We start from the raw sequence: 26,094 nt of genomic DNA, 5'->3' as shown, positions 1-26,094 counted from the left end.
GAGCAGATAGGTGAGGGGAGGGAAAAAGAGAGGAGAGCCGGTAGGTGAGGGGAGGGAGAAAGAGAGGAGAGCCGGTAGGTGAGGGGAGGGCATTAGAGCTATGAACAGAGGGGATTAGAGCTATGGTCAGTAGCATTAGAGCTATGGATCAGATGGCATTAGAGCTATGGTACAGAGGGCATTAGAGCTATGGAACAGAGGGCTTAAGAGCTATGGAACAGAGGGCATTAGAGCTATGGAGCAGAGGGCATTAGAGCTATGTACCAGAGGGCATTAGAGCTATGGAACAGAGAGCATTAGAGCTATGGAACAGAGGGCATTAGAGTTTTGGACGAGAGGGCATTAGAGCTATGGAGCAGAGGGCATTAGAGCTATGTGTGTGTGTGTGTGTGTGTGTGTGTGTGTGTGTGTGTGTGTGTGTGTGTGTGTGTGTGTGAAGGAAGGAAGGAAGGAAGGAGGGAGAAAGAGAGGAGAGCAAAAATAGCCGATGCGAGAGCATGTAGATCGGTTATTTTCCAGTAGGGCCCAGTTAGGACCCAGTTAGGACCCAGTAGGGCCCATTTAGGGCCCAGTTAGGACCCAGTAGGGCCCGGTTAGGGCCCAGTTAGGGCCCAGTTAGGGCCCGGTTAGGACCCGGTTAGGGCCCGGTTAGGGCCCAGTTAGGGCCCAGTTAGGGCCCAGTTAGGGCCCAGTTAGGACCCAGTAGGGCCCGGTTAGGACCCGGTTAGGGCCCGGTTAGGACCCAGTTAGGGCCCAGTAGGGCCCAGTTAGGACCCAGTAGGGCCCGGTTAGGGCCCAGTTAGGGCCCAGTTAGGGCCCAGGTAGGACCCGGTTAGGACCCAGTTAGGGCCCAGTTAGGGCCCGGTTAGGGCCCAGTAGGGCCCAGTTAGGGCCCGGTTAGGGCCCAGTAGGGCCCAGTTAGGGCCCAGTTAGGGGGCCCGGTTAGGACCCAGTTAGGGCCCAGTTAGGGCCCAGTAGGGCCCAGTTAGGGCCCGGTTAGGGCCCAGTAGGGCCCAGTTAGGACCCAGTAGGGCCCAGTTAGGACCCGGTTAGGACCCAGTTAGGACCCAGTAGGGCCCAGTAGGGCCCAGTTAGGGCCCAGTTAGGACCCAGTTAGGGCCCAGTTAGGACCCGGTTAGGGCCCAGTTAGGGCCCGGTTAGGACCCGGTTAGGGCCCAGTTAGGGCCCGGTTAGGGCCCAGGTAGGGCCCGGTTAGGGCCCAGTTAGGGCCCAGTAGGGCCCAGGTAGGGCCCAGTTAGGACCCGGTTGGGGCCCAGTTAGGGCCCAGTAGGGCCCGGTTAGGACCCAGACCAGTGCCAGGCCTCATTCTCCGGGCCTGTTGAGAAGAGGTTTCAAAGAATGATAATCAATGGTAATAACACTAGATGGCACCAAAGGAATTAACGAGGCAGAGTCCTGGATTATAAGTTTCTTTATTTATTGGAATGATAAACAGACACAAACCAGCCTTTACTTCACTACGCTAACCGTGACCCTAAAGGGTTAATGGTAAACCCGCCTTTACTAACTACTACTAACCTACTACTGCTACTATACTACCTACTAACCTAGTACTGCTAACCTAGTACTGCTAACCATGCTGTATACTTCACTACACTAACCATGACCCTAAAGGGTTAATGGTAAACCCGCTTCACTAACTACTACTAACCTACTACTGCTACTATACTACCTACTGACCTAGTACTACTAACCTAGTACTACTAACCATGCTGTATACTTCACTACACTAACCATGACCCCAAAGGGTTAATGGTAAACCAGCCTTTACTTCACTAGGAATCAAATGCAACAATTATCCTACAAGTATCATGTTTTACATTAGGCTACATCATAATATTATATTGTTATAATGATTACATTATAATATTATTGTAATAAACTTAAATAAAACATTTCTGCCACATCAACACAACCTGCGCTATTAGCTGTCTGCATGCAACACATTGTGTAATAAAACAATAGAAGAACACATTGTGTAATAAAACAATAGAACACATTGTGTACATATAAAACAATAGAACACATTGTGTACTGCAGTCCACATATGTTACATTAAAATGTAATCACATAAAACAAGCACAAATCATTGTGTACTTCAGTGACTGCATTAAAACGTGTCTGTAGCATATAGCCGTGATTCTAACGATTGAAAACATGGTAATAAAACTCAAAACTCAAAAACACCTGAAACGAGCACTTGTTGTTATTTATAATTCAATCTGCATCATTTACATTCAAGTGTCCTGCTCTGCTAAACATTCACATCTCAGTTATTAGTAATTACATTACCTTCACTCATCCCTCTGTTAAACATTCACATATCGGTTATTAGTTTTACCTTCACTCATCGCTAACTAAAACACTTTCCTCTGACATTATTCAACTTAACTTCATTCTTCTTTTAAATGAAAGGCACCATTGCAGTAACCTGATTCCGCCAGATGGGGCGGTATTCAGCTCCACAGAGCTTTTTAAAGTCCCTGATTTGTTAAATTAGCAAGAAAAAAAAACAAACAAAAAAACAAAAAAATAAAACCAAATCGTAAGCATAGTTCCAAAATGTGAAATAATTTCAAAGAGGTCCAAATACTGATGTCACTAAATACAGTATGTCCTCTTTGAATTTAAGGCACAGATGGAATTATGTTTACTTGCTGTTCACTTCAACTCTCTATTCTATCAACATATGAACACTATTCTCTACAGTACTCTAGGGCTCATAGCTCTCATAGGGCTGAGGGAACATAGGACTGAGGGAACATGGGTACGGTCCCATAGCTCTCATAGGGCTGAGGGAACATGGGACTGAGGGAACATGGGTACGGTCCCATAGCTCTCATAGGGCTGAGGGAACATGGGTAAGGTCCCTTTGTTTCCAGCTCTGGCCATGAGGGGCGCGTAGCGACATGACGGACGCGTAGCGACAGCTCTGCCCATGAGGGACGCGTAGCGACAGCAAAGAAATCATTGAAAATAAATTACTAGGCTCATTAATCGCTCCTCATCTGCAATGACCTCATCAGACCAGAGGCGGAGCTAAGATGTCTTCTAGGGTTAGGGTCAGGTTAGAGTTAACCACTTCAATGTATTAACACTCTATTCTTAGTGGGGGCGTGGCCTTTTCCTAATGGGGTGTGGTTTATCATATAGTGGGTGTGGTTTATCATATAGTGGGTGTGGTCTATCCTAGAGGGGTGTGGTCTCTCCTAGAGGGGGCGTGGTCTATCCTAGAGGGGTGTGGTCTCTCCTAGAGGGGGCGTGGTCTATCCTAGAGGGGTGTGGTCTATCCTAGATGGGGTGTGGTCTATCCTAGAGGGGCGTGGTCTATCCTATAGGGGGCGTGGTCTATCCTAGAGGGGGCATGGTCTATCCTAGAGAGGGCGTGGTTTATCCTACACACTCCAGCTCTTCTGTTGCATAGAACTCCCCCAGAGGCTCCGGGTATGACTGACCGTACATCAGCTCCCCCTGCTGGCCAGAGGACTGACCGTACATCAGCTCCCCCTGCTGGCCAGAGGACTGACCGTACACCGGCTCCCCCTGCTGGCCAGAGGACTGACCGTACACCGGCTCCCCCTGCTGGCCAGAGGACAGCGGTACAGGGACGAAGCGGTGGTGGTACAGCACCACCGGAGTGTTGAGCAGCTCCTGGGGAATCGAACCGTCGGACGGCGGTTGCACCGGCAGCGTCACATAGCTCCCCGTCTCTGGGTCGAAGAAGGTTTTGGTCTTCACCTGTAGGGGGCGGTATTTATTTAAAGGGCTAGAACACTTTGGTTAAGCTTTAGCTTGTAGTTAGTATTTCATATTCATGTTAGCTGCTCCGCCCTCTTCCTATAAAACCCATTTTAACTTCAAACTTCAAATTTTAACCACGACAGATTCATCACCCGTCCTTGTTTTCACTCTGTACCTGGACTGGCATGTCGACGAAGAAGTATTGTCCCGAGTCGGGGTCCTGGAGGAGCTTGCGTTGCGTCATGATGGTGGTGGGCTCCATGCTGGACTGACGGGACAGCTGTGGCCCCGCAGGGGCCCCTGTGGAGATGGACCGCTGTATCCCCACCGGGGCCCCTGTGGAGATGGACCGCTGTATCCCGGCCGGGGCCCCTGTGGAGATGGACTGTAGCTGTCCTCCTGCGGTGCTGGACTGTCGGGAGACGTTGGAGGGGTGTGAGGAGGAGGAGGAGGAGGAGGAGAGCTCTCCGGCGTGGTACAAGGTGTCGATGCTGTGACTGCGTTTGACGTGGTCGTTGTCGTCTCTGCCGCGGCCGCCCGGCCGCTCTCTGCTGCGGCCTCGGAGCTGCAGTTCGTCCATGATGGACCTCTCGATGCGCCGAGCCCGGGAGTCTTCCCCCGCCGTGTCGGCGCTCATCCTGCGCTCCGTAACGTTCCTGTCGAAGCTCTGAGAGCGCTCGGCCGCCGGTCGCCTTTCGCTTTTATACACGGGAACTTTGCTGAAGATGCGTTCGCTGCTGTAGTGCCCCGCGTGGCCCCCAGGGGCCCCCGGCCGCTCTGACTCACTGCTGTAGTTCCCCGCGTGGCCCCCAGGAGCCCCCCGCCGCTCTGAGTCGCTGCTGTAGTGCCCCTCGTGGCCCCCAGGGGCCCCCCGCTGCTCCGACCTCTCCCGGGTCTGTTTCGCACCACTGCGACCTCGGCTCCGCCCATCGAGGCTCCGCCTCCTGCCACTCTCCCCATCGTAGGGATCCGCTCTGTCGCCGCCCTGGTGGCTGTCGCCTCTCCTCTCGCTGGCGCCGCCCTGGTGGAATCAAGAAGGATCATTAGACGGTAGCGTTAGTATCTACTACGGTAGCTAGGACGTCAGTATCTAGACGGTGGTTGGTACATAGATACTGTGTTAAAGGATTATTAGACTGATAGATATCTATAACTAAAACACACATACAGCTTGTTCAATTTAATCATCAATCATTAGATCATGTATGTCATATTGTGGTATGTAAATATTAGTGCAGGAACCTTCTCATGTTCTACACCAGCTGCTTGTTTTTATATCATAATAAACAATAAGTAACCTGGACAACCACTCAGATGTAACGTTACCTACCTTATCCTACCTTAGCATACCTTAGCTTACCTTAGCTTACTGTAGCCTATCTTAGCTTACCTTAGCATACCTTAGCTTACCTTTGCATACCTTAGCTTACCTTAGCTTACTGTAGCCTATCTTAGCTTACCTTAGCATACCTTAGCTTACCTTAGCATACCTTAGCTTACCTTAGCTTACTGTAGCCTATCTTAGCTTACCTTAGCATACCTTAGCTTACCTTTGCATACCTTAGCTTACCTTAGCTTACTGTAGCCTATCTTAGCTTACCTTAGCATACCTTAGCTTACCTTAGCATACCTTAGCTTACCTTAGCTTACTGTAGCCTATCTTAGCTTACCTTAGCATACCTTAGCTTACCTTAGCTTACTGTAGCCTATCTTAGCTTACCTTAGCATACCTTAGCATACCTTAGCGTAACCCTAACCCAGATGCAGTGTTACCTTGTCTCCATTATGAGGACTCTGGGTCGTTCTATCGCTGTGCTTCCTGACACTGCTTGTACGCTCCGAGGGTTTCTGCTGGGATCCGTCGGGCAGTGCGTGTTTATCCCCTCTGTGCCTCCCGCCACCTCGGGACGAGCTGTGATTGGACGACTTGGCCTCCTTTCTGATCCTCCGATTGGCCAGCTTCATGGCCTTCAGGAGAGCCTTCTCTGACTTGGGCAGGACCACCGGCGGCTTGGGGAGTCCTGATTGGCTGTCGTTCCCAGCGTCGAGCTCGTCCGCCGGCGTGACGGGGAGGAGCGGCGTCCCGTCGGAGCCGTCGGGAGAACTCTCCACTCCCTCCGACAGCAGGCTCTCTCCTGACGCTCTGCCGCTGTCGCACCGCGGAACCGCCAGGAACGACTTCTTCTGGCTGTCGCCCAGTTGTGGAGGAGAGAGGTTTAGGTGTTGAGGAGGAGAGAGGTTTAGGCGTTGAGGAGGAGAGAGGTTTAGGTGTTGAGGAGGAGAGAGGTTTAGGCGTTGAGGAGGAGAGAGGTTTAGGCGTTGAGGAGGAGAGAGGTTTAGGTGTTGAGGAGAGAGGTGTTGAGGAGGAGAGAGGTTTAGGTGTTGAGGAGGAGAGAGGTTTAGGTGTTGAGGAGGAGAGAGGTTTAGGTGTTGAGGAGGAGAGAGGTTTAGGTGTTGAGGAGGAGAGAGGTGTTGAGGAGGAGAGAGGTTTAGGTGTTGAGGAGGAGAGAGGTTTAGGTGTTGAGGAGGAGAGAGGTTTAGGTGTTGAGGAGGAGAGAGGTTTAGGTGTTGAGGAGGAGAGAGGTGTTGAGGAGGAGAGAGGTTTAGGTGTTGAGGAGGAGAGAGGTTTAGGTGTTGAGGAGGAGAGAGGTTTAGGTGTTGAGGAGAGAGGTGTTGAGGAGGAGAGAGGTTTAGGTGTTGAGGAGGAGAGAGGTTTAGGTGTTGAGGAGGAGAGAGGTTTAGGTGTTGAGGAGGAGAGAGGTTTAGGTGTTGAGGAGGAGAGAGGTGTTGAGGAGGAGAGAGGTTTAGGTGTTGAGGAGGAGAGAGGTTTAGGTGTTGAGGAGGAGAGAGGTTTAGGTGTTGAGGAGGAGAGAGGTTTAGGTGTTGAGGAGGAGAGAGGTGTTGAGGAGGAGAGAGGTTTAGGTGTTGAGGAGGAGAGAGGTTTAGGTGTTGAGGAGGAGAGAGGTTTAGGCGTTGAGGAGGAGAGAGGTTTAGGTGTTGAGGAGGAGAGAGGTTTAGGTGTTGAGGAGGAGAGAGGTTTAGGTGTTGAGGAGGAGAGAGGTTTAGGTGTTGAGGAGGAGAGAGGTTTAGGTGTTGAGGAGGAGAGAGAGGTGCGATGGGAGGAAGAGGTCGTAAAGTATGTTCGGGTTTAAAACTAGCGTCGGCGGTGTCTGTAGCGCGGCCTTTAGTCGTTTCATTGGCCCGTGGAGGCATCGGGCTCTCTTTTGTTTGGCGTAGCTCCGCCTCTCCCTTCCCTTCCGAGCCAATTGCGTTCTCCCGGGGTGAGAACGGATGCACCGGTCTCACCGGCTTGTTAATGATGGTGTTGTCTTTGACTTTGAACAAAACGCGGACGCCCAGGACGGGCGAGAAAGTGCTGGACGAGGGCGGGGAGATGCTGCCAGAGGCCGGAGACGTCGCCTTCTGATTGGACGAGGGCGGGGAGACGCTGCAGGAGTCCGGCGACGTCGCTGTTTGTTTGGCGGCGTTGCCGATAGACCGGCTTCGGCTCGTGCCAGCATTTTCCGTTCCTTGGCTTTGGTCGCCACCGCGAACGCCTGCGGCCCGCAACGCTTCTTTCCCTCTGAGAGGAGAGACTTCCGGTTCGCTCTCCTGATCGCTCACGGAATAATAATTCTCCAGTTCGTTCTTGCTTGAATCCCTCTTTGGGGTTCCTGACATGTCGTCCAGGTCGTCCAGATTCTCCAGCGAGTGGTAAACGTTGGATTCTGTGGCTGAGTTCCGGTGGAGAGCACTCTCCACCGAAAAATATGATGACTTAGAAGACAAGCTGCCCTGATCAGGGGGGCTTTGATTGAAGTGAGCTCCGTTCAGCAGTAAAATGGGCGACACCGTCTTCAAGGGGAGGTGGTTGAATGTTCCCTCCTCCTCGTGGAAATGCTCAACGCTTTCATTCGCACTGCCAGGCTGTTCTGACACTACAGTGCCTTCCGGACTCGTAATGATGTCTTGTTTTGTCCATTCCGGTGATATTAAATGTTCTGGCTTTAACGGGGCCTTACGCTTGACTTTGCGCTGCTCCTGCTGTTCTGAATTATGATCAGAATGACTTACGGTCGGCTGTCTGCCACCTGTTTTTATTTCATCCCTTCTGTCAGCCCTCAGGGGTAAAGGTGAATGTTTATTTTTAGACTGATGAGGCAGTTCTGAAGATCGAACATATTCAGAAATGCGTTTTGTTTTTTCAATATTTTCACCATCCCAAATATGGTTATTGGAACTGATTTGACCTGGCTCCACCTCCTCTGCATACACACAGCGTTTTTGTTCTTGTTTCCCTGATTCTGTATATTTGGTTTCTTTTGTAGTGTCTGCTGCTGTTTCATCTTTAACAAAGAATTCCTGTTCATGTTCTGCCTCGGCTGTATCGCTGTCCTCTCTGCTCAGGACTGCTTTCTTGCTTCTCGGAGGAACCGGTGGAGCATCTTTCTTCTTCCTGTCACTTTCCTTCCTGTTCATCAGATCGTCACCTGCGTTCCTGACCACATGTCTCTTGCTGTCTTCTCCAGTCGCCACAGCTGTATGGTTAGCGTTAGCTGCTGGTTTGTCTGGTTCTCCAGTAACGTTAGCTACTGTTTGGTTGTTTAGCTGTTCCACGTTCGCCTTCTCCACTCCTGGTGGAGCTTTCTTAGCGCCGGACCGGTGAGCATCACCGAGTTTGGCCTCAGACTGCGACAGAATCTGTTTCAGGTGAAGATCGCCTAACCGCCCCCTGGTGTCTTTCTCTCGTAGTGTGGACGCGCTGCCGTTTTGTCTCTCCTTGACCTCCGTCGTCGCACAATCCCGCAAAGCCTTTTTATGTTGCTCTGCTCTCGCCATGTGAACATCCTCCTCGAACGTTAGAGTTTCACCGTCTTCCTCTTTTGCAAATTTGCTTTTCAGCCTCTCTGATATGATCTCCTCGAGCGCCATCTTGGCCCTGTCATAGTTGTTGTTTATGAGAGCTTTGTTGACGACCACGTTGCTGTCTATCTTAGAGAACATGTGCTGCTTGCTCTCCTCTGTCTTGGACGTCTTGGCGTCTCTCTTGGTGAAGGTGTTTCCTCGCATGGACATCATGCCTCTCTTGATGTTCTTCAGCTCTCTGGAGATCAGGTCATTTTTGGCCCTGGTGGTCTCCTGGTCCATGTTCACCGCGCTCAGTTTGTTCATGGCGTTCTCGATGATGCGGTCACTGAAGCGGGCTCTCTCCAGCTCGTTGATGATGTGGTCGCTGTCTTTCATTTCCCGCGGTGATGAGATGTTTGTTTTTTGCCCACCATCCTCGTGCTCGACTTCCTGTTCGTCTTCAGGCGTCACACAGCGCTGACTCTTGATGTAGTTGTTCTGCCGCGCTGAGAAGACGTGTTTGAATCGCCCCGGCTTGACGTTAGAGTCCTTATCGTTAGCGCTTGGCACCGGAACGACGTTAGAGTCCTTATCGTTAGCGCTTGGCACCGGAACAACGTTAGAGTCCTTATCGTTAGCGCTTGGCACCGGAACGACGTTAGAGTCCTTATCGTTAGCGCTTGGCACCGGAACAACGTTAGACTCCTTATCGTTAGCGCTTGGCACCAGAACAACGTTAGACTCCTTAGCGTTAGCGCTTGGCACCGGAACGACGTTAGAGTCCTTATCGTTAGCGCTTGGCATCGGAATCTCTTGTTTTGAGTCACACAGATTGTCGGAAACTGTCTGATTTTCAATTGAATGTTGAATGTCGGATTTAGAGAAATTTCTCTTTGGCACTGGCGGGGGCTCTTTTTTGACACCATATTTACCTTGTGAATTTGTTACTTCTTGGGTTCTGTTTGGAGACATGTTGTGGTTTATCTCCGTTACTGAGGTCTCCTTATTATTACTGAACGTTTGTGCGGAATTCATGCCATGTTTGTTAGCGTCTCTCTCTCTGTTCTCTGTGTTTCTGTAGCTCTCCGAGTGAGTCCCAGACAGAGCTTTGTTTTTCACGGCGTGAATCGCTTCCTTCGCCGCCCGGATCACATCCATCGTACTCTTAGGCAGAACACTCACATCCTTCTCCTTACTAGAAGCACACTGTGGGCCAAAGTCAATGTCTGCTAAACATCTTTTATTTGCTGGCGAATTGTGTGAAACTCCATCTTTCTCCTCCAGTCCATCGGGGGAAAGTACTTTAGCTGCATTGATCGGTGAAACGACTTTCTGGATGGGCGCAACGTTGGGTGAAAGTCCTTTCTCAATGGGTGCAGTATTAGTTTTTGGTGAAAGTACTTTGTGGATGGGAGCGGTATTTAATGCAGTATTTGGAGACAGTCCTGAGCTGGTGGACACTTCTTGCGGTGAAAGCAGTTTGCTGTGAGCTGGAAGACTTTTATTCTTAGTTGGAAGACTTTTATTTTGTGCCACAGAATCATCTTTGTTGGCGGGAGCACCACCTAGTGGAGGAACTAGAGGGTCAACGGGACTGGCCTTCTTGTTCAGAGACTCAGCAGCTCCACCTAGTAGTGCAACTAGAGGGTGTTTCTTGTACAGGTTCAGAGACGGGTAGCTCTGCTTGTTGGGACTCTTATTATTCTTCCTGCTGCCAGCAGGGTGCGCTGCTGCCTCTCCTTTAGTTTGTAGCAGATTTGATATCAAATAATCGTCCGATGTTGACGACTCGTTGAGACCGACATCTGAAACGGGGCTCCAGACGGCCTGTCCGTCAGTCGGGCCCGCCCCCTCAGGGCCCGCCCCCTCAGCCTGGGTTTTTTTCGGGGGGTTCAACAAGTCAGGCAGCTCCGAGGATGGCTCTGAGGTCCTGAAGCGCGGGGGGTCCAACGAATCGGGCAGCTCTGAGGGCAGCTCTGAGGTCCTGAAGCGCGGGGGCGTGTAGCGACTCTTCACGCGCTTCCTGTTGTCCTTCAGGTTGAACAGGACGCTGGACGCCAGAGACTTGTAGTTGTCACGCTTCACCAGAGGGGGCTCCACCGCGCTGTCACGCTTCACCAGAGGGGGCTCCACCGCGCTCACTCTGAGCTCCGAGTCCGGCCTAGACGGACAGATTAGACATTATTATGGTCAATATACTATATTATGGTCTATATACTATTATTATAGTCTATATACTAACCCTAACCCTAGACGGACAGATTAGACATTATTACTACATGATTTACAGCAGTATTTACAGTAAATACTACATGATTTACAGTAAATACTACATGATTGTACAGCAGTATTTCAAAGGTCTGTGGCTGTTTACATTATTTATACTGTACAGTTTACATCATCATCATCATCATTTTTCGACCGCGGTAGATATCGTGGATTACACAATAACACGCTAGACTTCCCGGTCCTTCATTGCCATCCCCAGTTCCTGCTTACTGATGCCTGTGTCCCCTAGCGATGACATCAGGGAACGACAGTTTTCTACCTCTGGTCTACTTTGAGGCTGGACTCCAGAGAAGAAGGGATATATATATATATATATATATATATATATAATACTGTAGAGTTTACATACTATATATTAACAACCAATTCGTTGAGATCTTAACTAGATACAGTATATCATATTATATAATTACCTGTATGTTACGTCCAGTATTTAACTATAACATTAGATACCATAGATCATACAGTATCATATAGATTCTATGGATATTAATAATATAGTTAGATATATTAATTAGATCATACAGTATCATATAGATTCTATAGATATTAATATATATAGATATAATAATTAGATCATACCTGTATGTTAGGTCCAGGACTTCGGACGTCTGCGTGTTTTGTCGTGAGGGAATCAGAGGAGTCATCAGCTGACAGATACTGAAGGGAGTGGAGGCTGACGAGCTGATCTCCGCCTCAAGCTCCTCCCCCCTCGTAGCTCCTCCTCCACCTCCTCGTAGCTCCTCCCGCCTTGTAGCTCCTCCTCCACCTCCTCGTAGCTCATCCCCCCTTGTAGCGCCTCCTCCACCTTGTCGTAGCTCCTCCCGCCTCGTAGCTCCTCCCCTTCCTCGAGGACGAGGCAGCACATCCGTGTGGCCTACCGGCACGGCGCTCTGTGCTCTGGCTCTGTGTCTCCTCCAGGGGGCGCTACAGGCCTCGCCCACGTCTGACGAGCATCTCTTCTGAGTGTCATGAGTCATAGGGGGAGGGGCATGAGAAGAGGGAGGAGTCATAGGGGGAGGGGCATGAGGAGGAGGAGGAGGAGTCATGGGGGGAGGGGCAGGGGCCTCTGTCACCTCCTGTTGGCGAGTCTCGATATGATCGCTCAGCTCTTTGTAGAATGCTGAGTCATACCTGTGGTGGACAAAGAAATAAAATACTCAAGTAAATATTCAAATAATGTAAGTATTCAAATAATGTAAGGGTTAGTCTAGTAAACATAGTCTAGTAAGTATTCAAATAATGACAATTACAAAGTACATTTTCAGAGATTGCGAAAATAGCAGATCTACAAGCTCAAGGTTATTGTCTCCAACCAGGCTGAAGGTGTGTGTGTGTGTGTGTGTGTGTGTGTGTGTGATATCCTACCTGACCTGGTGGAGACCTGTGCTAGGTCATAATCTATTTGTGTAAGTGTCTCTTCCTAGAAATGTAGTGGTGTGTAAATCGGATGATATCGTTACGTCATGTTGTAGTCATTGTTCTGTAGTCATCAGGATGATATCGCTACGTCATGTTGTAGTCATTATTCTGTAGTCATCAGGATGATATCGTTACGTCATGTTGTAGTCATTATTCTGTAGTCATCAGGATGATATCGCTACTTAATGTTGTAGTCATTGTTTTGTAGTCATCAGGATGATATCGCTCCGTCATGTTGTAGTCATTGTTTTGTAGTCATCAGGATGATACCGCTACGTCATGTTGTAGTCATCAGGCAGGAACAATCATCCGGAATCAATAAAAGCTACAGACTACGAGAGCTTTTATTGTTAATCTTCCGGTTTGAGGGAAAAGGAAGTCTGGATGATTGTTCCTGCCTGATGACTACAAAACAATGACTACAACATGACGTAACAATATCATCCTGATGACTACAAAACAATGACTACAACATGACGTAACGATATCATCCTGATGACTACAAAACAATGACTACAACATGACGTAACGATATCATCCTGATGACTACAAAACAATGACTACAACATGACGTAACGATATCATCCTGATGACTACAAAACAATGACTACAACATGACGTAACAATATCATCCTGATGACTACAAAACAATGACTACAACATGACGTAACGATATCATCCTGATGACTACAAAACAATGACTACAACATGACGTAACGATATCATCCTGATGACTACAAAACAATGACTACAACATGACGTAACGATATCATCCGCTCCAGACCGGTTCACGCGCCAACTTTGTAACACAGAACAGGCTTTCCTCCGAGGTGGAAAGCCTGGTGATGCGAGGTCACACCGGTAGGGACTGTGATTTGACATCACATTGATCTGACCAATAGGAGTCCAGGGAGTGTGTGTGCACAGTTTCACGTAAATCAGAAATGAGCCTGGTGGTTAAGTTAGGTGGTTAGTCTAACCTCTGTGGTCTAATGACCATAGAGAGATGATGTGTACCAATGTACTATCCTATATGTAGTACAATGTGTACCAATGTACTATCCTATATGTAGTACAATGTGTACCAATGTACTATCCTATATGTAGTACAATGTGTACCAATGTACTATGCTATATGTAGTACAATGTGTACCAATGTACTATCCTATATGTAGTACAATGTGTACCAATGTACTATGCTATATGTAGTACAATGTGTACCAATGTACTATGCTATATGTACGTAGTACAATGTGTACCAATGTAGCCTACGTGATGTTTGGACAAAATCAGCAGGAGAATGATAAAAAAATGGTTTAATGTGTTTGTGTTAATGCAGTAGTCTTGTTGAAATGTTTGGTTAATTCCCTACTTGGGGGAGGTGTCTGTAGCCGGCTAATTATAATAATGATGTAGTACATGTCCTTACCACTTGGGGGAGGTGTCTGTAAGCTCTCCTCTGAAAGGGAAACGGCTCAAGTCTCTCCAGGTCTTAAAGGGGCTGAGATCGCTGTGCAGGAAGAAGTTCTTAATGTTCAACTTCTTCACTTTGACCTTTTTGGCCGAGTCGTCCCGGTGGCGACGGTTCTGACGGCCCCCCGCCGGCAGATCGCAGCGGTAGTCCGAGGAGAACTCAGAGAGTTCCTGGCGGATGCTGCGCAGCGCCGACTCGTCCCAGGACTCACCGTTGGAGTTGTCGTTACAGAAGTCTCCGTTTCGGATCGGCGGAACCCCGTCAGCTAGCCCGCCGCGGCGCCGGCTGGCCTCGGCGGCGTCGCCGAGCGCCTGCAGGAGACACGACACGTCCGACCCGTCGTTACGCTTCTGCTGCGACGACCGTCCTGCTGCGTCCTTACACGCTGCGTCGGGGCCCTGATTCGTCCCGTGACGGGTGCCCTGATGCGTCCCCTGTTTGCGGGACGGGCGGGGCGGGGCGTCCACCAGGGGTTTGGTGCAGCTGAACGGAGAGAAACTTCCTCCGTACGTCAGCTCGTCATTGTACACGGCATCGTCTCCGACGCACAGGCTGCGAAACGCCCTCTCCGTCAGAATGCTGACCTAAAGAACACAATGGATACTTTAAAACATACTACTACTACTGCTGCTGCTGCTGCTGCTACTACTACTGATAATAATACTACCACTACTAACACAGGTTGCAAAACGCCCTCTCCGTCAGAATGCTGACCTAAAGAAGAGAATACATAATAATACTACTACTACTAATAATAATCATGATCATAAAGCTGAGTGAGTGTGTTCGGTGACCTCTGACCTCGCGGTCCGTCTCGTCCATCAGGAGGTTGGCGAATCCGTTGGGGAAGCGGTGGTGCAGCATGGCTCCGCCCCCTGCCGTAGCCACGCCCCCAGGATGCAGCATAGCCCCGCCCCCAGACATGGCCACACCCCCCGCCGTAGCCACGCCTCCAGCCGTGTAACCACGGTAACCACCGTGGCGTTTTTCCACCACGCAGCTCATGATGATGATGTCATGAGTGATGTCACAGGCCGTGTGGGCGGGGACACGCTCTCTCTCTCTCGTCTGGTCTGAGGGCGATCGGGCGCTCGGTGCTGCTCGACTGGTGGTTCATTACTGAAAACAAGAGCAGCTGTGTTATTACACTGTGTTATCACTGTGTTATCACTGTGTTATTACACTGTGTTATCACTGTGTTATCACTGTGTTATTACACTGTGTTATCACTGTGTTATCACTGTGTTATTACACTGTGTTATCACTGTGTTATCACTGTGTTATTACACTGTGTTATCACTGTGTTATTACACTGTATGCAGAATTGTGGGTGAAATATAACTAGTGGGTTGTAATAAATACCAGTTATGGATGATTACTATAAATGGGTTTTGAACTAGGTCAGTGCTATGGCTGACCTTTGTGTACACACACACACACACACACACACATGCACGCACGCACGCACGCAAGCAAGCACGCACACACACACACACATGCACGCAAGCACGCACGCACGCACACACACAAACGCACGCGCACACACACACGAGCACGCACACACACACACACACACACACACACACACACACACACACACACACACACACACACACACACACACACACACACACACACACACACACACACACACACACACACATGCCAGTGTGTCTATTTTAAAGCATGCAGGCCAGGGTGTCTGGGTTTATGGAGCTGGACTCGTACAGTAGGCCAGAGGGTCTCACCCTGTGGTCCGGGGTCCTACAGTAGGCCAGAGGGACTTTAGAGTAGAAGTACTCAGTAGTTCAGTGTATAAATATGCTAGCAGATGCAGTGGGAAAGTACCGGTGGCGTTGCTAACCGGATCGGGTTCCGTTGAGCCATAAAAACCCAGCCAGGTTTTACCTGACACCCAGCCAGGTTTTACCTGACGCCCAGCCAGGTTTTACCTGACGCCCAGCCAGGTTTTACCTGACACCCAGCCAGGTTTTACCTGACGCCCAGCCAGGTTTTACCTGACGCCCAGCCAAAACACTCGTCTTGTCTGAGCTCCATGCCAGGTTTTACAAGAGTGTAGGGTAGGAGAGTGCAGGCGACACGCTTTGATTTCGCCAGCAAATCGGGTGCCTATATGGGCTATAGTTCCACACATTGGAACTATTGTGTCACGGGGCGACCCGTGCCCTACAGTATATACATATGCATCAAACTGCTTTCTATAACATGCAAGGACTAATGTTTTAAACTAGTGTGTTGAAAACTGTGTGTTCACTGATTTGTTAGTCGTCTCCCCTGCACTGCTGGTGGAAATCCCCCTGATTATGGGCTAAGTGAGAGAGGTGCAGGAGAGGTGTTTCTTATGAGAGATGCTTTGAGTCATTTATTGTCATTGAGTTTCATGCTGATTTTTACTTGCTGTAACGCATTATTTAGGAACGTATAGGTTACTTTGATGCAAGGCGTTAAGGTAAGGTAAGGTAATTGTATTTATAGTTAAGGTAAGGTAAGGTAATTTTATTCATAGAGCGCCTTTCATAACAACCGTTACAAGGTGCTGTACAAATTAACCCATTCTGACCTGAGATCAGATTCATACGAGGTTTCCACCGGACACACACTGGTCTGATTAACCCATTCTGAACTGAGATCAGATTCATACGAGGTTTCCACCGGACACACACTGGTCTGATTAACCCATTCTGACCCGAGATCAGATTCTAAAAATGTCAGTCGTTCTTCGATTTTTCAAAAATAGCAGACCTACAAGCTCGTAGCGCGCCACTCGGTGGCGCGCTATGAGCTTGTAGATCTGCTATTTTTCAATAGCTAAAGCATAACTCAGCAAAGAATATTGATAATCGCTACAGTATGACCAAAGTATGTACGATACCGGTGTGTTTTTAGCATCTTTTTAAAAGCGTCGACTGACTCTACATTTTCTAAGTTGAGAGGTAACTCGTTCCAGAGTGTAGGTGTTATCGATGAGAAGGCTTTGTTCTCATCTTGGTAGCAGGGATATATAATAATAATAATAATAATAATAATAGGGATGATAAGAAGGCCTTTATCTGAAGACCTAAGTTGTCGTGTGCATACCTTGGGGTGGAGTAACTCTGTTAGATATAATTGGACCCAGCCCAACGAGGGATTTATAAGTAATTAATACAATTTTTTAAAACAATTCTGGAGTCTATTGGTAGCCAGTGTAATGCAGCGAGCACAGGTGTAATCATGTGACCTTCTATGTGTATTTGTTAATAGCCTAGCAGTGGCATTCTGCACAAGCTATATAGGGTGACCAGATCCAAACTGTTCATTTGAGGGACATAAATATCGCTTGTGTGGGACAAGTGCATCCCACTTGTCCCACACATGCAATACTGGAGTACCGGGTTAGCAACTTACTACTTGAGTTGCTATTAAATGCCTTGATGTCATAGTCGACCATAGGCCTATTTGTTATCATTTATAAACTCCTCTGGTGTCTCACATTTTAAAATCATGCTTTATTTTTATGCTAATTTAACAGGGTTAAAAACACATTGAAGGAAGAGAGCTTTACAATTACAGAAGGCCAACTATTAGGGGACTAACTAATCTATTAGGGCATTTGAACACTGATGGCTGTCAGTCTCAATGTGGGACAGCTAGGGTCTCAATTTGTGGGACGCCTGAAAAGTCTTGGAAATGACGGACTGTCGCACGCAAAGAGGGACATCTGGTCACCCTAGTTATTTATAGAAGTATTCATATTGAAAGTATTTATTGAGAAGAAGGGTTTCTAATTGATTGTTTCCTGTGGTAGGATCCACTCCTATTTAACCCATTCTGACCGGGCACCCATTTTGGTGTCAGCATCATGTCATGCTTTAGCTATTGAAAAATAGCAGACCTACAAGCTCATATCGCGCCACCGAGTGGCGCGATACGAGCTTGTAGGTCTGCTATTTTTGAAAAAAATCGAAGAACGACTGACATTTTTAGAATCTGATCTCAGGTCAGAATGGGTTAATCAGACCAGTGTGTGTCCAGTGGAAACCTTCGTATGAATCTGATCTCAGGTCAGAATGGGTTAATGGAGGCTGCAGGGACAGACAAGTGAGTTGGATCTGGGCTTTGACACAGATAACATCCAGGGAGAGCTACAGGGCCTTGTGTGCAGATCAAGGTACAGTGTTGCCCAAGTATTTATTTTATTTTTTGTCCTTCCTTTATTTTGTTGCCTGTAATATAGTTTGCTATTGAGAATTATTGCACTGAACAATTGTCTGGACTTTTGGTGGAGGAGTTTGTGGAAAATGAAAGCCCTTAACTACAATTTCTGACTGTTCTTGGAGCCTTGGGGCCGATTCATACTCCTATTTTACCGCTGTTTCGGCGCTGTAGTGCCGAAATGATTTCGGCTCGTCAGAATTATTCAGTAGCACCGAAGAGCCGACTTTAGGACGGTACCCGCCCCCCCGAACCTCAAATGACGTCAAATTGTAGGCTTTACAGCGCCGAACCGACTTTTATTCGGCTCTAAAATAGGAGTATGAATCGGCCCTTGGCCGTTCGGACAACTTCGCATATCCCATTGAGACAAAGCGGGGTGCTATGGGCTATAGTTCCACACATTGGAACTATCCCATTGAGACAAATCGGGTCTTATGGGCTATAGTTCCACACATTGGAACTATCCCATTGAGACAAAGCGGGGTGCTATGGGCTATAGTTCCACACATTGGAACTATCCCATTGAGACAAATCGGGTCTTATGGGCTATAGTTCCACACATTGGAACTATCCCATTGAGACAAAGCGGGGTGCTATGGGCTATAGTTCCACACATTGGAACTATCCCATTGAGACAAAGCGGGGTGCTATGGGCTATAGTTCCACACATTGGAACTATCCCATTGAGACAAAGCGGGGTGCTATGGGCTATAGTTCCACACATTGGAACTGTCCCATTGAGACAAAGCGGGGTGCTATGGGCTATAGTTCCACACATTGGAACTATCCCATTGAGACAAAGCGGGGTCCTATGGGCTATAGTTCCACACATTGGAACTATCCCATTGAGACAAAGCGGGGTGCTATGGGCTATAATTCCACACATTGGAACTATCCCATTGAGACAAAGCGGGGTGCTATGGGCTATAATTGCACACATTGGAACTATCCCATTGAGATAGAATGAGCACTTCCTCCTTCCATTGTTGCAATGGGAGTCAACGCTAGTGTCGCCACTCTCTTACTAGATTACTCTGTGTTTTACAACCAGCCAAAACACTCCTCTGTCTGAGCTCCATTCCGGGTTTTACACGATACACAGTGGTGGACACCACTCACACGTTTTACTTAAAGGACCACTTCACCACTTATTTTCAACCTCTCTTCAGGCTATGAGGCTATAAGAGGCTATAGCCTCTCTTCATATCAATAATAATTCATTATTATTATTATAATTGTATATAACTTCATATAATTCACCCTTTGTCAAGTCCCGCCCCTGGTCCCGCCCCTCTTCGCACCCATTGGTTGCCGTTTCGTGGTTAGACAAAAATCCTCTCTCTCTCTCCATCCACTACCGTTGAAATAACATGTTTTCCAGTTGCTTAGTTCATATTGATATTCTGTGCACTCAATTCTTACTTTAAACTTGCTGTCAGTAGAAATGAACATCAGAGGTGCAGCAGGGTGACTGCAGGGCAGATTATGTTTGTTTTTAGTTTTTTCCAAAAAATATATTTTAGAAAATTCAACATAAACAAGGCGGAACCAGGCAGAAAGAGCCTGCTGGTTGGTCAGTCAGGGACCAATCAGAAGGCTGACAAATGGTGATTTGGTCCTCACTAATGATCATGATAAAATGGTACAATGATTTTCTACTCAGTCTGTGTCTCATAGGAGGGCTGTGGGAAGTTCAGAAACCAGTCTGTGTCTCATAGGAGGGCTGTGGGAAGTTCAGAAACCAGTCTGTGTCTCATAGCCGTCTCATAGCCGTAGCCTGAAAACCCACCTTTTCAGACTCCATCATGGCCCATAGCACTTACCCTACCCCCTTAGATAGCATTTCTGTTGACTTAGATAGTATTTGACACAGACTTATAGCATGTTATGTATAGTGTATGTATAGTTTCATTATATAGATATTCCACTGTTACTTTCTTAGCTTACGCATGTTTCATGATAAATGTTTTTATGTGATGTATTCCCATGCTTTTGTTCTTGCTTAAATGTAAGTCGCTCTGGATTAAGAGCGTCTGCTAAATGCCTAAATTGTAAATTGTAAATAGGAGGGCTGTGGGCGGTTCAGAAACCAGTCTGTGTCTCATAGGAGGGCTGTGGGAAGTTCAGAAACCAGTCTGTGTCTCATAGGAGGGCTGTGGGCAGTTCAGAAACCAGTCTGTGTCTCATAGGAGGGCTGTGGGCAGTTCAGAAACCAGTCTGTGTCTCATAGGAGGGCTGTGGGCGGTTCAGAAACCAGTCTTTGTCTCATAGGAGGGCTGTGGGCGGTTCAGAAACCAGTCTGTGTCTCATAGGAGGGCTGTGGGCGGTTCAGAAACCAGTCTGGGTCTCATAGGAGGGCTGTGGGAAGTTCAGAAACCAGTCTGTGTCTCATAGGAGGGCTGTGGGCAGGTCAGAAACCAGTCTGTGTCTCATAGGAGGGCTGTGGGCAGTTCAGAAACCAGTCTGTGTCTCATAGGAGGGCTGTGGGCAGTTCAGAAACCCATCCACCACCAGCGACATCATTAATACGGCGTCTAAATACTTCACTAAGATACCCATGTACCTGTCTAAATACTTCACTAAGATACCCATGTACCTGTCTAAATACTTCACTAAGATACCCATGTACCTGTCTAAATACTTCACTAAGATACCCATGTACCTGTCTAGATACTTCACTAAGATACCCATGTACCTGTCTAAATACTTCATTAAGATACCCATGTACCTGTCTAAATACTTCACTAAGATACCCATGTACCTGTCTAAATACTTCACTAAGATACCCATGTACCTGTCTAAATACTTCATTAAGATACCCATGTACCTGTCTAGATACTTCACTAAGATACCCATGTACCTGTCTAAATACTTCATTAAGATACCCATGTACCTGTCTAAATACTTCACTAAGATACCCATGTACCTGTCTAAATACTTCAATAAGATACCCATGTACCTGTCTAAATACTTCACTAAGATACCCATGTACCTGTCTAAATACTTCATTAAGATACCCATGTACCTGTCTAGATACTTCACTAAGATACCCATGTACCTGTCTAAATACTTCACTAAGATACCCATGTACCTGTCTAAATACTTCACTAAGATACCCATGTACCTGTCTAGATACTTCACTAAGATACCCATGTACCTGTCTAAATACTTCATTAAGATACCCATGTACCTGTCTAGATACTTCACTAAGATACCCATGTACCTGTCTAAATACTTCATTAAGATACCCATGTACCTGTCTAAATACTTCACTAAGATACCCATGTACCTGTCTAAATACTTCACTAAGATACCCATGTACCTGTCTAAATACTTCACTAAGATACCCATGTACCTGTCTAAATACTTCACTAAGATACCCATGTACCTGTCTAAATACTTCACTAAGATACCCATGTACCTGTCTAAATACTTCATTAAGATACCCATGTACCTGTCTAGATACTTCACTAAGATACCCATGTACCTGTCTAAATACTTCATTAAGATACCCATGTACCTGTCTAGATACTTCACTAAGATACCCATGTACCTGTCTAAATACTTCATTAAGATACCCATGTACCTGTCTAAATACTTCACTAAGATACCCATGTACCTGTCTAAATACTTCATTAAGATACCCATGTACCTGTCTAAATACTTCATTAAGATACCCATGTACCTGTCTAAATACTTCACTAAGATACCCATGTACCTGTCTAAATACTTCATTAAGATACCCATGTACCTGTCTAAATACTTCACTAAGATACCCATGTACCTGTCTAAATACTTCACTAAGATACCCATGTACCTGTCTAAATACTTCACTAAGATACCCATGTACCTGTCTAAATACTTCACTAAGATACCCATGTACCTGTCTAAATACTTCATTAAGATACCCATGTACCTGTCTAAATACTTCACTAAGATACCCATGTACCTGTCTAAATACTTCACTAAGATACCCATGTACCTGTCTAAATACTTCACTAAGATACCCATGTACCCGTCTAAATACTTCACTAAGATACCCATGTACCTGTCTAAATACTTCACTAAGATACCCATGTACCTGTCTAAATACTTCACTAAGATACCCATGTACCTGTCTAAATACTTCACTAAGATACCCATGTACCCGTCTAAATACTTCACTAAGATACCCATGTACCTGTCTAAATACTTCACTAAGATACCCATGTACCTGTCTAAATACTTCATTAAGATACCCATGTACCTGTCTAAATACTTCATTAAGATACCCATGTACCTGTCTAAATACTTCACTAAGATACCCATGTACCTGTCTAAATACTTCACTAAGATACCCATGTACCTGTCTAAATACTTCATTAAGATACCCATGTACCTGTCTAAATACTTCACTAAGATACCCATGTACCTGTCTAAATACTTTATTAAGATACCCATGTACCTGTCTAAATACTTCACTAAGATACCCATGTACCTGTCTAAATACTTCACTAAGATACCCATGTACCTGTCTAAATACTTCACTAAGATACCCATGTACCTGTCTAAATACTTCACTAAGATACCCATGTACCTGTCTAAATACTTCATTAAGATACCCATGTACCTGTCTAAATACTTCACTAAGATACCCATGTACCTGTCTAAATACTTCACTAAGATACCCATGTACCTGTCTAAATACTTCACTAAGATACCCATGTACCCGTCTAAATACTTCACTAAGATACCCATGTACCTGTCTAAATACTTCACTAAGATACCCATGTACCTGTCTAAATACTTCACTAAGATACCCATGTACCTGTCTAAATACTTCACTAAGATACCCATGTACCCGTCTAAATACTTCACTAAGATACCCATGTACCTGTCTAAATACTTCACTAAGATACCCATGTACCTGTCTAAATACTTCATTAAGATACCCATGTACCTGTCTAAATACTTCATTAAGATACCCATGTACCTGTCTAAATACTTCACTAAGATACCCATGTACCTGTCTAAATACTTCACTAAGATACCCATGTACCTGTCTAAATACTTCACTAAGATACCCATGTACCTGTCTAAATACTTCACTAAGATACCCATGTACCTGTCTAAATACTTCACTAAGATACCCATGTACCTGTCTAAATACTTCACTAAGATACCCATGTACCTGTCTAAATACTTCACTAAGATACCCATGTACCTGTCTAAATACTTCCCTAAGATACCCATGTACCTGTCTAAATACTTCACTAAGATACCCATGTACCTGTCTAAATACTTCACTAAGATACCCATGTACCTGTCTAAATACTTCACTAAGATACCCATGTACCTGTCTAAATACTTCACTAAGATACCCATGTACCCGTCTAAATACTTCACTAAGATACCCATGTACCTGTCTAAATACTTCACTAAGATACCCATGTACCTGTCTAAATACTTCACTAAGATACCCATGTACCTGTCTAAATACTTCACTAAGATACCCATGTACCTGTCTAAATACTTCACTAAGATACCCATGTACCTGTCTAAATACTTCACTAAGATACCCATGTACCTGTCTAAATACTTCACTAAGATACCCATGTACCCGTCTAAATACTTCACTAAGATACCCATGTACCTGTCTAAATACTTCACTAAGATACCCATGTACCTGTCTAAATACTTCACTAAGATAACCATGTACCTGTCTAAATACTTCACTAAGATACCCATGTACCTGTCTAAATACTTCACTAAGATACCCATGTACCTGTCTAAATACTTCACTAAGATACCCATGTACCTGTCTAAATACTTCACTAAGATACCCATGTACCTGTCTAAATACTTCACTAAGATACCCCTGTACCTGTCTAAATACTTCACTAAGATACCCATGTACCTGTCTAAATACTTCACTAAGATACCCATGTACCTGTCTAAATACTTCACTAAGATAACCATGTACCTGTCTAAATACTTCACTAAGATACCCATGTACCTGTCTAAATACTTCACTAAGATACCCATGTACCTGTCTAAATACTTCACTAAGATACCCATGTACCTGTCTAAATACTTCACTAAGATACCCATGTACCTGTCTAAATACTTCACTAAGATACCCCTGTACCTGTCTAAATACTTCACTAAGATACCCATGTACCTGTCTAAATACTTCACTAAGATACCCATGTACCTGTCTAAATACTTCACTAAGATACCCATGTACCTGTCTAAATACTTCATTAAGATACCCATGTACCTGTCTAAATACTTCACTAAGATAACCATGTACCTGTCTAAATACTTCACTAAGATACCCCTGTACCTGTCTAAATACTTCACTAAGATACCCATGTACCTGTCTAAATACTTCATTAAGATACCCATGTACCTGTCTAAATACTTCACTAAGATACCCATGTACCTGTACCTTTTTACCTCCTTTATGATGAATTCCTGTTCTGTTCTTTAACTATATAGAAGTGTCTATTTTTACGTCTCTAAATGTTTTGATGAATTGAACAAGGTGGACCCTCTCGTTCACTTTTACATTTGTGACATTAGCATTTTATTCAAGTCGCCAAGCATTCCATGTTTATCCAATATCGCCTGTTTTAGCCTTTTCTTTTAATTGGATTACATTTATACTTTGTTTAAAATTCTTGGACATCTATCTCTCTCTCTCTCTCTCTCTCTCTCTCTCTCTCTCTTTCTCTCTCTCTCTCTCTCTATCTAGACTATCGCCTTAACCCTAACCCGTGGTTGTTTAAAGTTAACTTCTCCTCTCAGCTCACACCTATGTTGAATGTTACCAGGAAGCATTTGATGTCTTGCTTTATATATTATCTGTGCAGTTTTAAAGTCAACTAAATCAAAACATTTTAAAGTATGTGAGTTTAGAAACAGTATATTTGTGTGTTCATGATAACCTACTACCTACGTTGTTTACTATTCTTATTGCTTTTTTCTGCATTATGTATATTCGCTCAAGCCAAGGTTACTTTACCTCCACACAATAGGTGAGACACGGAACCAAATGGACCCTTACAGGTCTGTGACTCTGAGAGTGTAACACATGGAACCAAATGGACCCTTACAGGTCTGTGACTCTGAGAGTGTAACAAATGGAACCAAATGGACCCTTACAGGTCTGTGACTCTGAGAGTGTAACACATGGAACCAAATGGACCCTTACAGGTCTGTGACTCTGAGAGTGTAACAAATGGAACCAAATGGACCCTTACAGGTCTGTGACTCTGAGAGTGTAACACATGGAACCAAATGGTGTAAATGTGATCCTTTTTGGCTGACAGGTTGAAGTCTATAATAATTCTTAGTGAGGGCTAGTTAAACAGGTTGAAGTCTATAATAATTCTTAGTGAGGGCTAGTTAAACAGGTTGAAGTCTATAATAATTCTTAGTGAGGGCTAGTTAAACAGGTTGAAGTCTATAATAATTCTTAAAGCGCAAATAACATGCATTTTAAAACTGCTTTTAATATTTAATAATCATATTGTCCATGTCCCTCAAAGTTATTTCTAATGGTTTGAGCCTCAATCACCACTCTGATATAACCAGGCCTTGTCAATTCTTTCTGGACTTTGAAAGCAGTTTTAGCTGCAGTACCACACTGTCCTGAGGTGGAGAGGGTGCTGATATGCAGATTATTTAATATTTGAGTCATTATAATACTCATGCTAGATAAAACCAGGCTTGTTTCCATTCCATGCCAGCTTGGAAAATCAACAATGGTGGACATTGTAAACAAAGTGGAAATGCAAATTTGCAACTGAAGACTGAAGAAAAGGAGGAATTATACAAAGTAGGGTGACATTGATGACATCACGATGAGGCCAAAATCAGTCGAGCTGTTTCTGAGAGCAATTTCCATTAAAACACCCATATGACATGAAGGCCTGATTGTTCAAAATTGGTTATTTGTGGGGATAGAAAACACATATAGGAGCCCCAAAAACACAAAAGAAATTGAAAAAGTTTAATTTTATGTTATTAAACTTTTTGGGCAGGCACCCCATTTGGTGTTAGCATTATGTTATGCTTTAGCTATTGAAAAATAGCAG

The 26,094-nt window shown here is 45.7% G+C and overlaps 1 protein-coding gene across 1 annotated transcript in view; it reads right to left on the bottom strand.

Moving 5' to 3' along the window:
* Positions 1 to 1,433: 1,433 nt before the first annotated feature.
* Positions 1,434 to 26,094, bottom strand: part of LOC310874821 (uncharacterized protein) — a 25,088-nt gene continuing 427 nt past the window's right edge. The window contains exons 3-8 of the mRNA XM_083787688.1: positions 14,597 to 14,914; positions 13,751 to 14,379; positions 11,482 to 12,033; positions 5,536 to 10,771; positions 3,938 to 4,783; positions 1,434 to 3,759 (exon numbers count right to left, since the gene is read on the bottom strand). Coding sequence (XP_083643814.1) covers positions 3,412 to 3,759; positions 3,938 to 4,783; positions 5,536 to 10,771; positions 11,482 to 12,033; positions 13,751 to 14,379; positions 14,597 to 14,800 — 7,815 coding nt within the window. The 5' untranslated portion in view covers positions 14,801 to 14,914 and the 3' untranslated portion in view covers positions 1,434 to 3,411. The remainder of the gene's footprint in view (positions 3,760 to 3,937; positions 4,784 to 5,535; positions 10,772 to 11,481; positions 12,034 to 13,750; positions 14,380 to 14,596; positions 14,915 to 26,094) is intronic.

The sequence above is a fragment of the Protomyctophum parallelum genome (genome assembly GCF_964188405.1).
Source record: "Protomyctophum parallelum genome assembly, chromosome: 17".
Lineage (NCBI taxonomy): Eukaryota > Metazoa > Chordata > Actinopteri > Myctophiformes > Myctophidae > Protomyctophum > Protomyctophum parallelum.
Note: the sequence above shows the minus strand (reverse complement) of the source record. Positions and strands in the feature narration are given on the sequence as shown.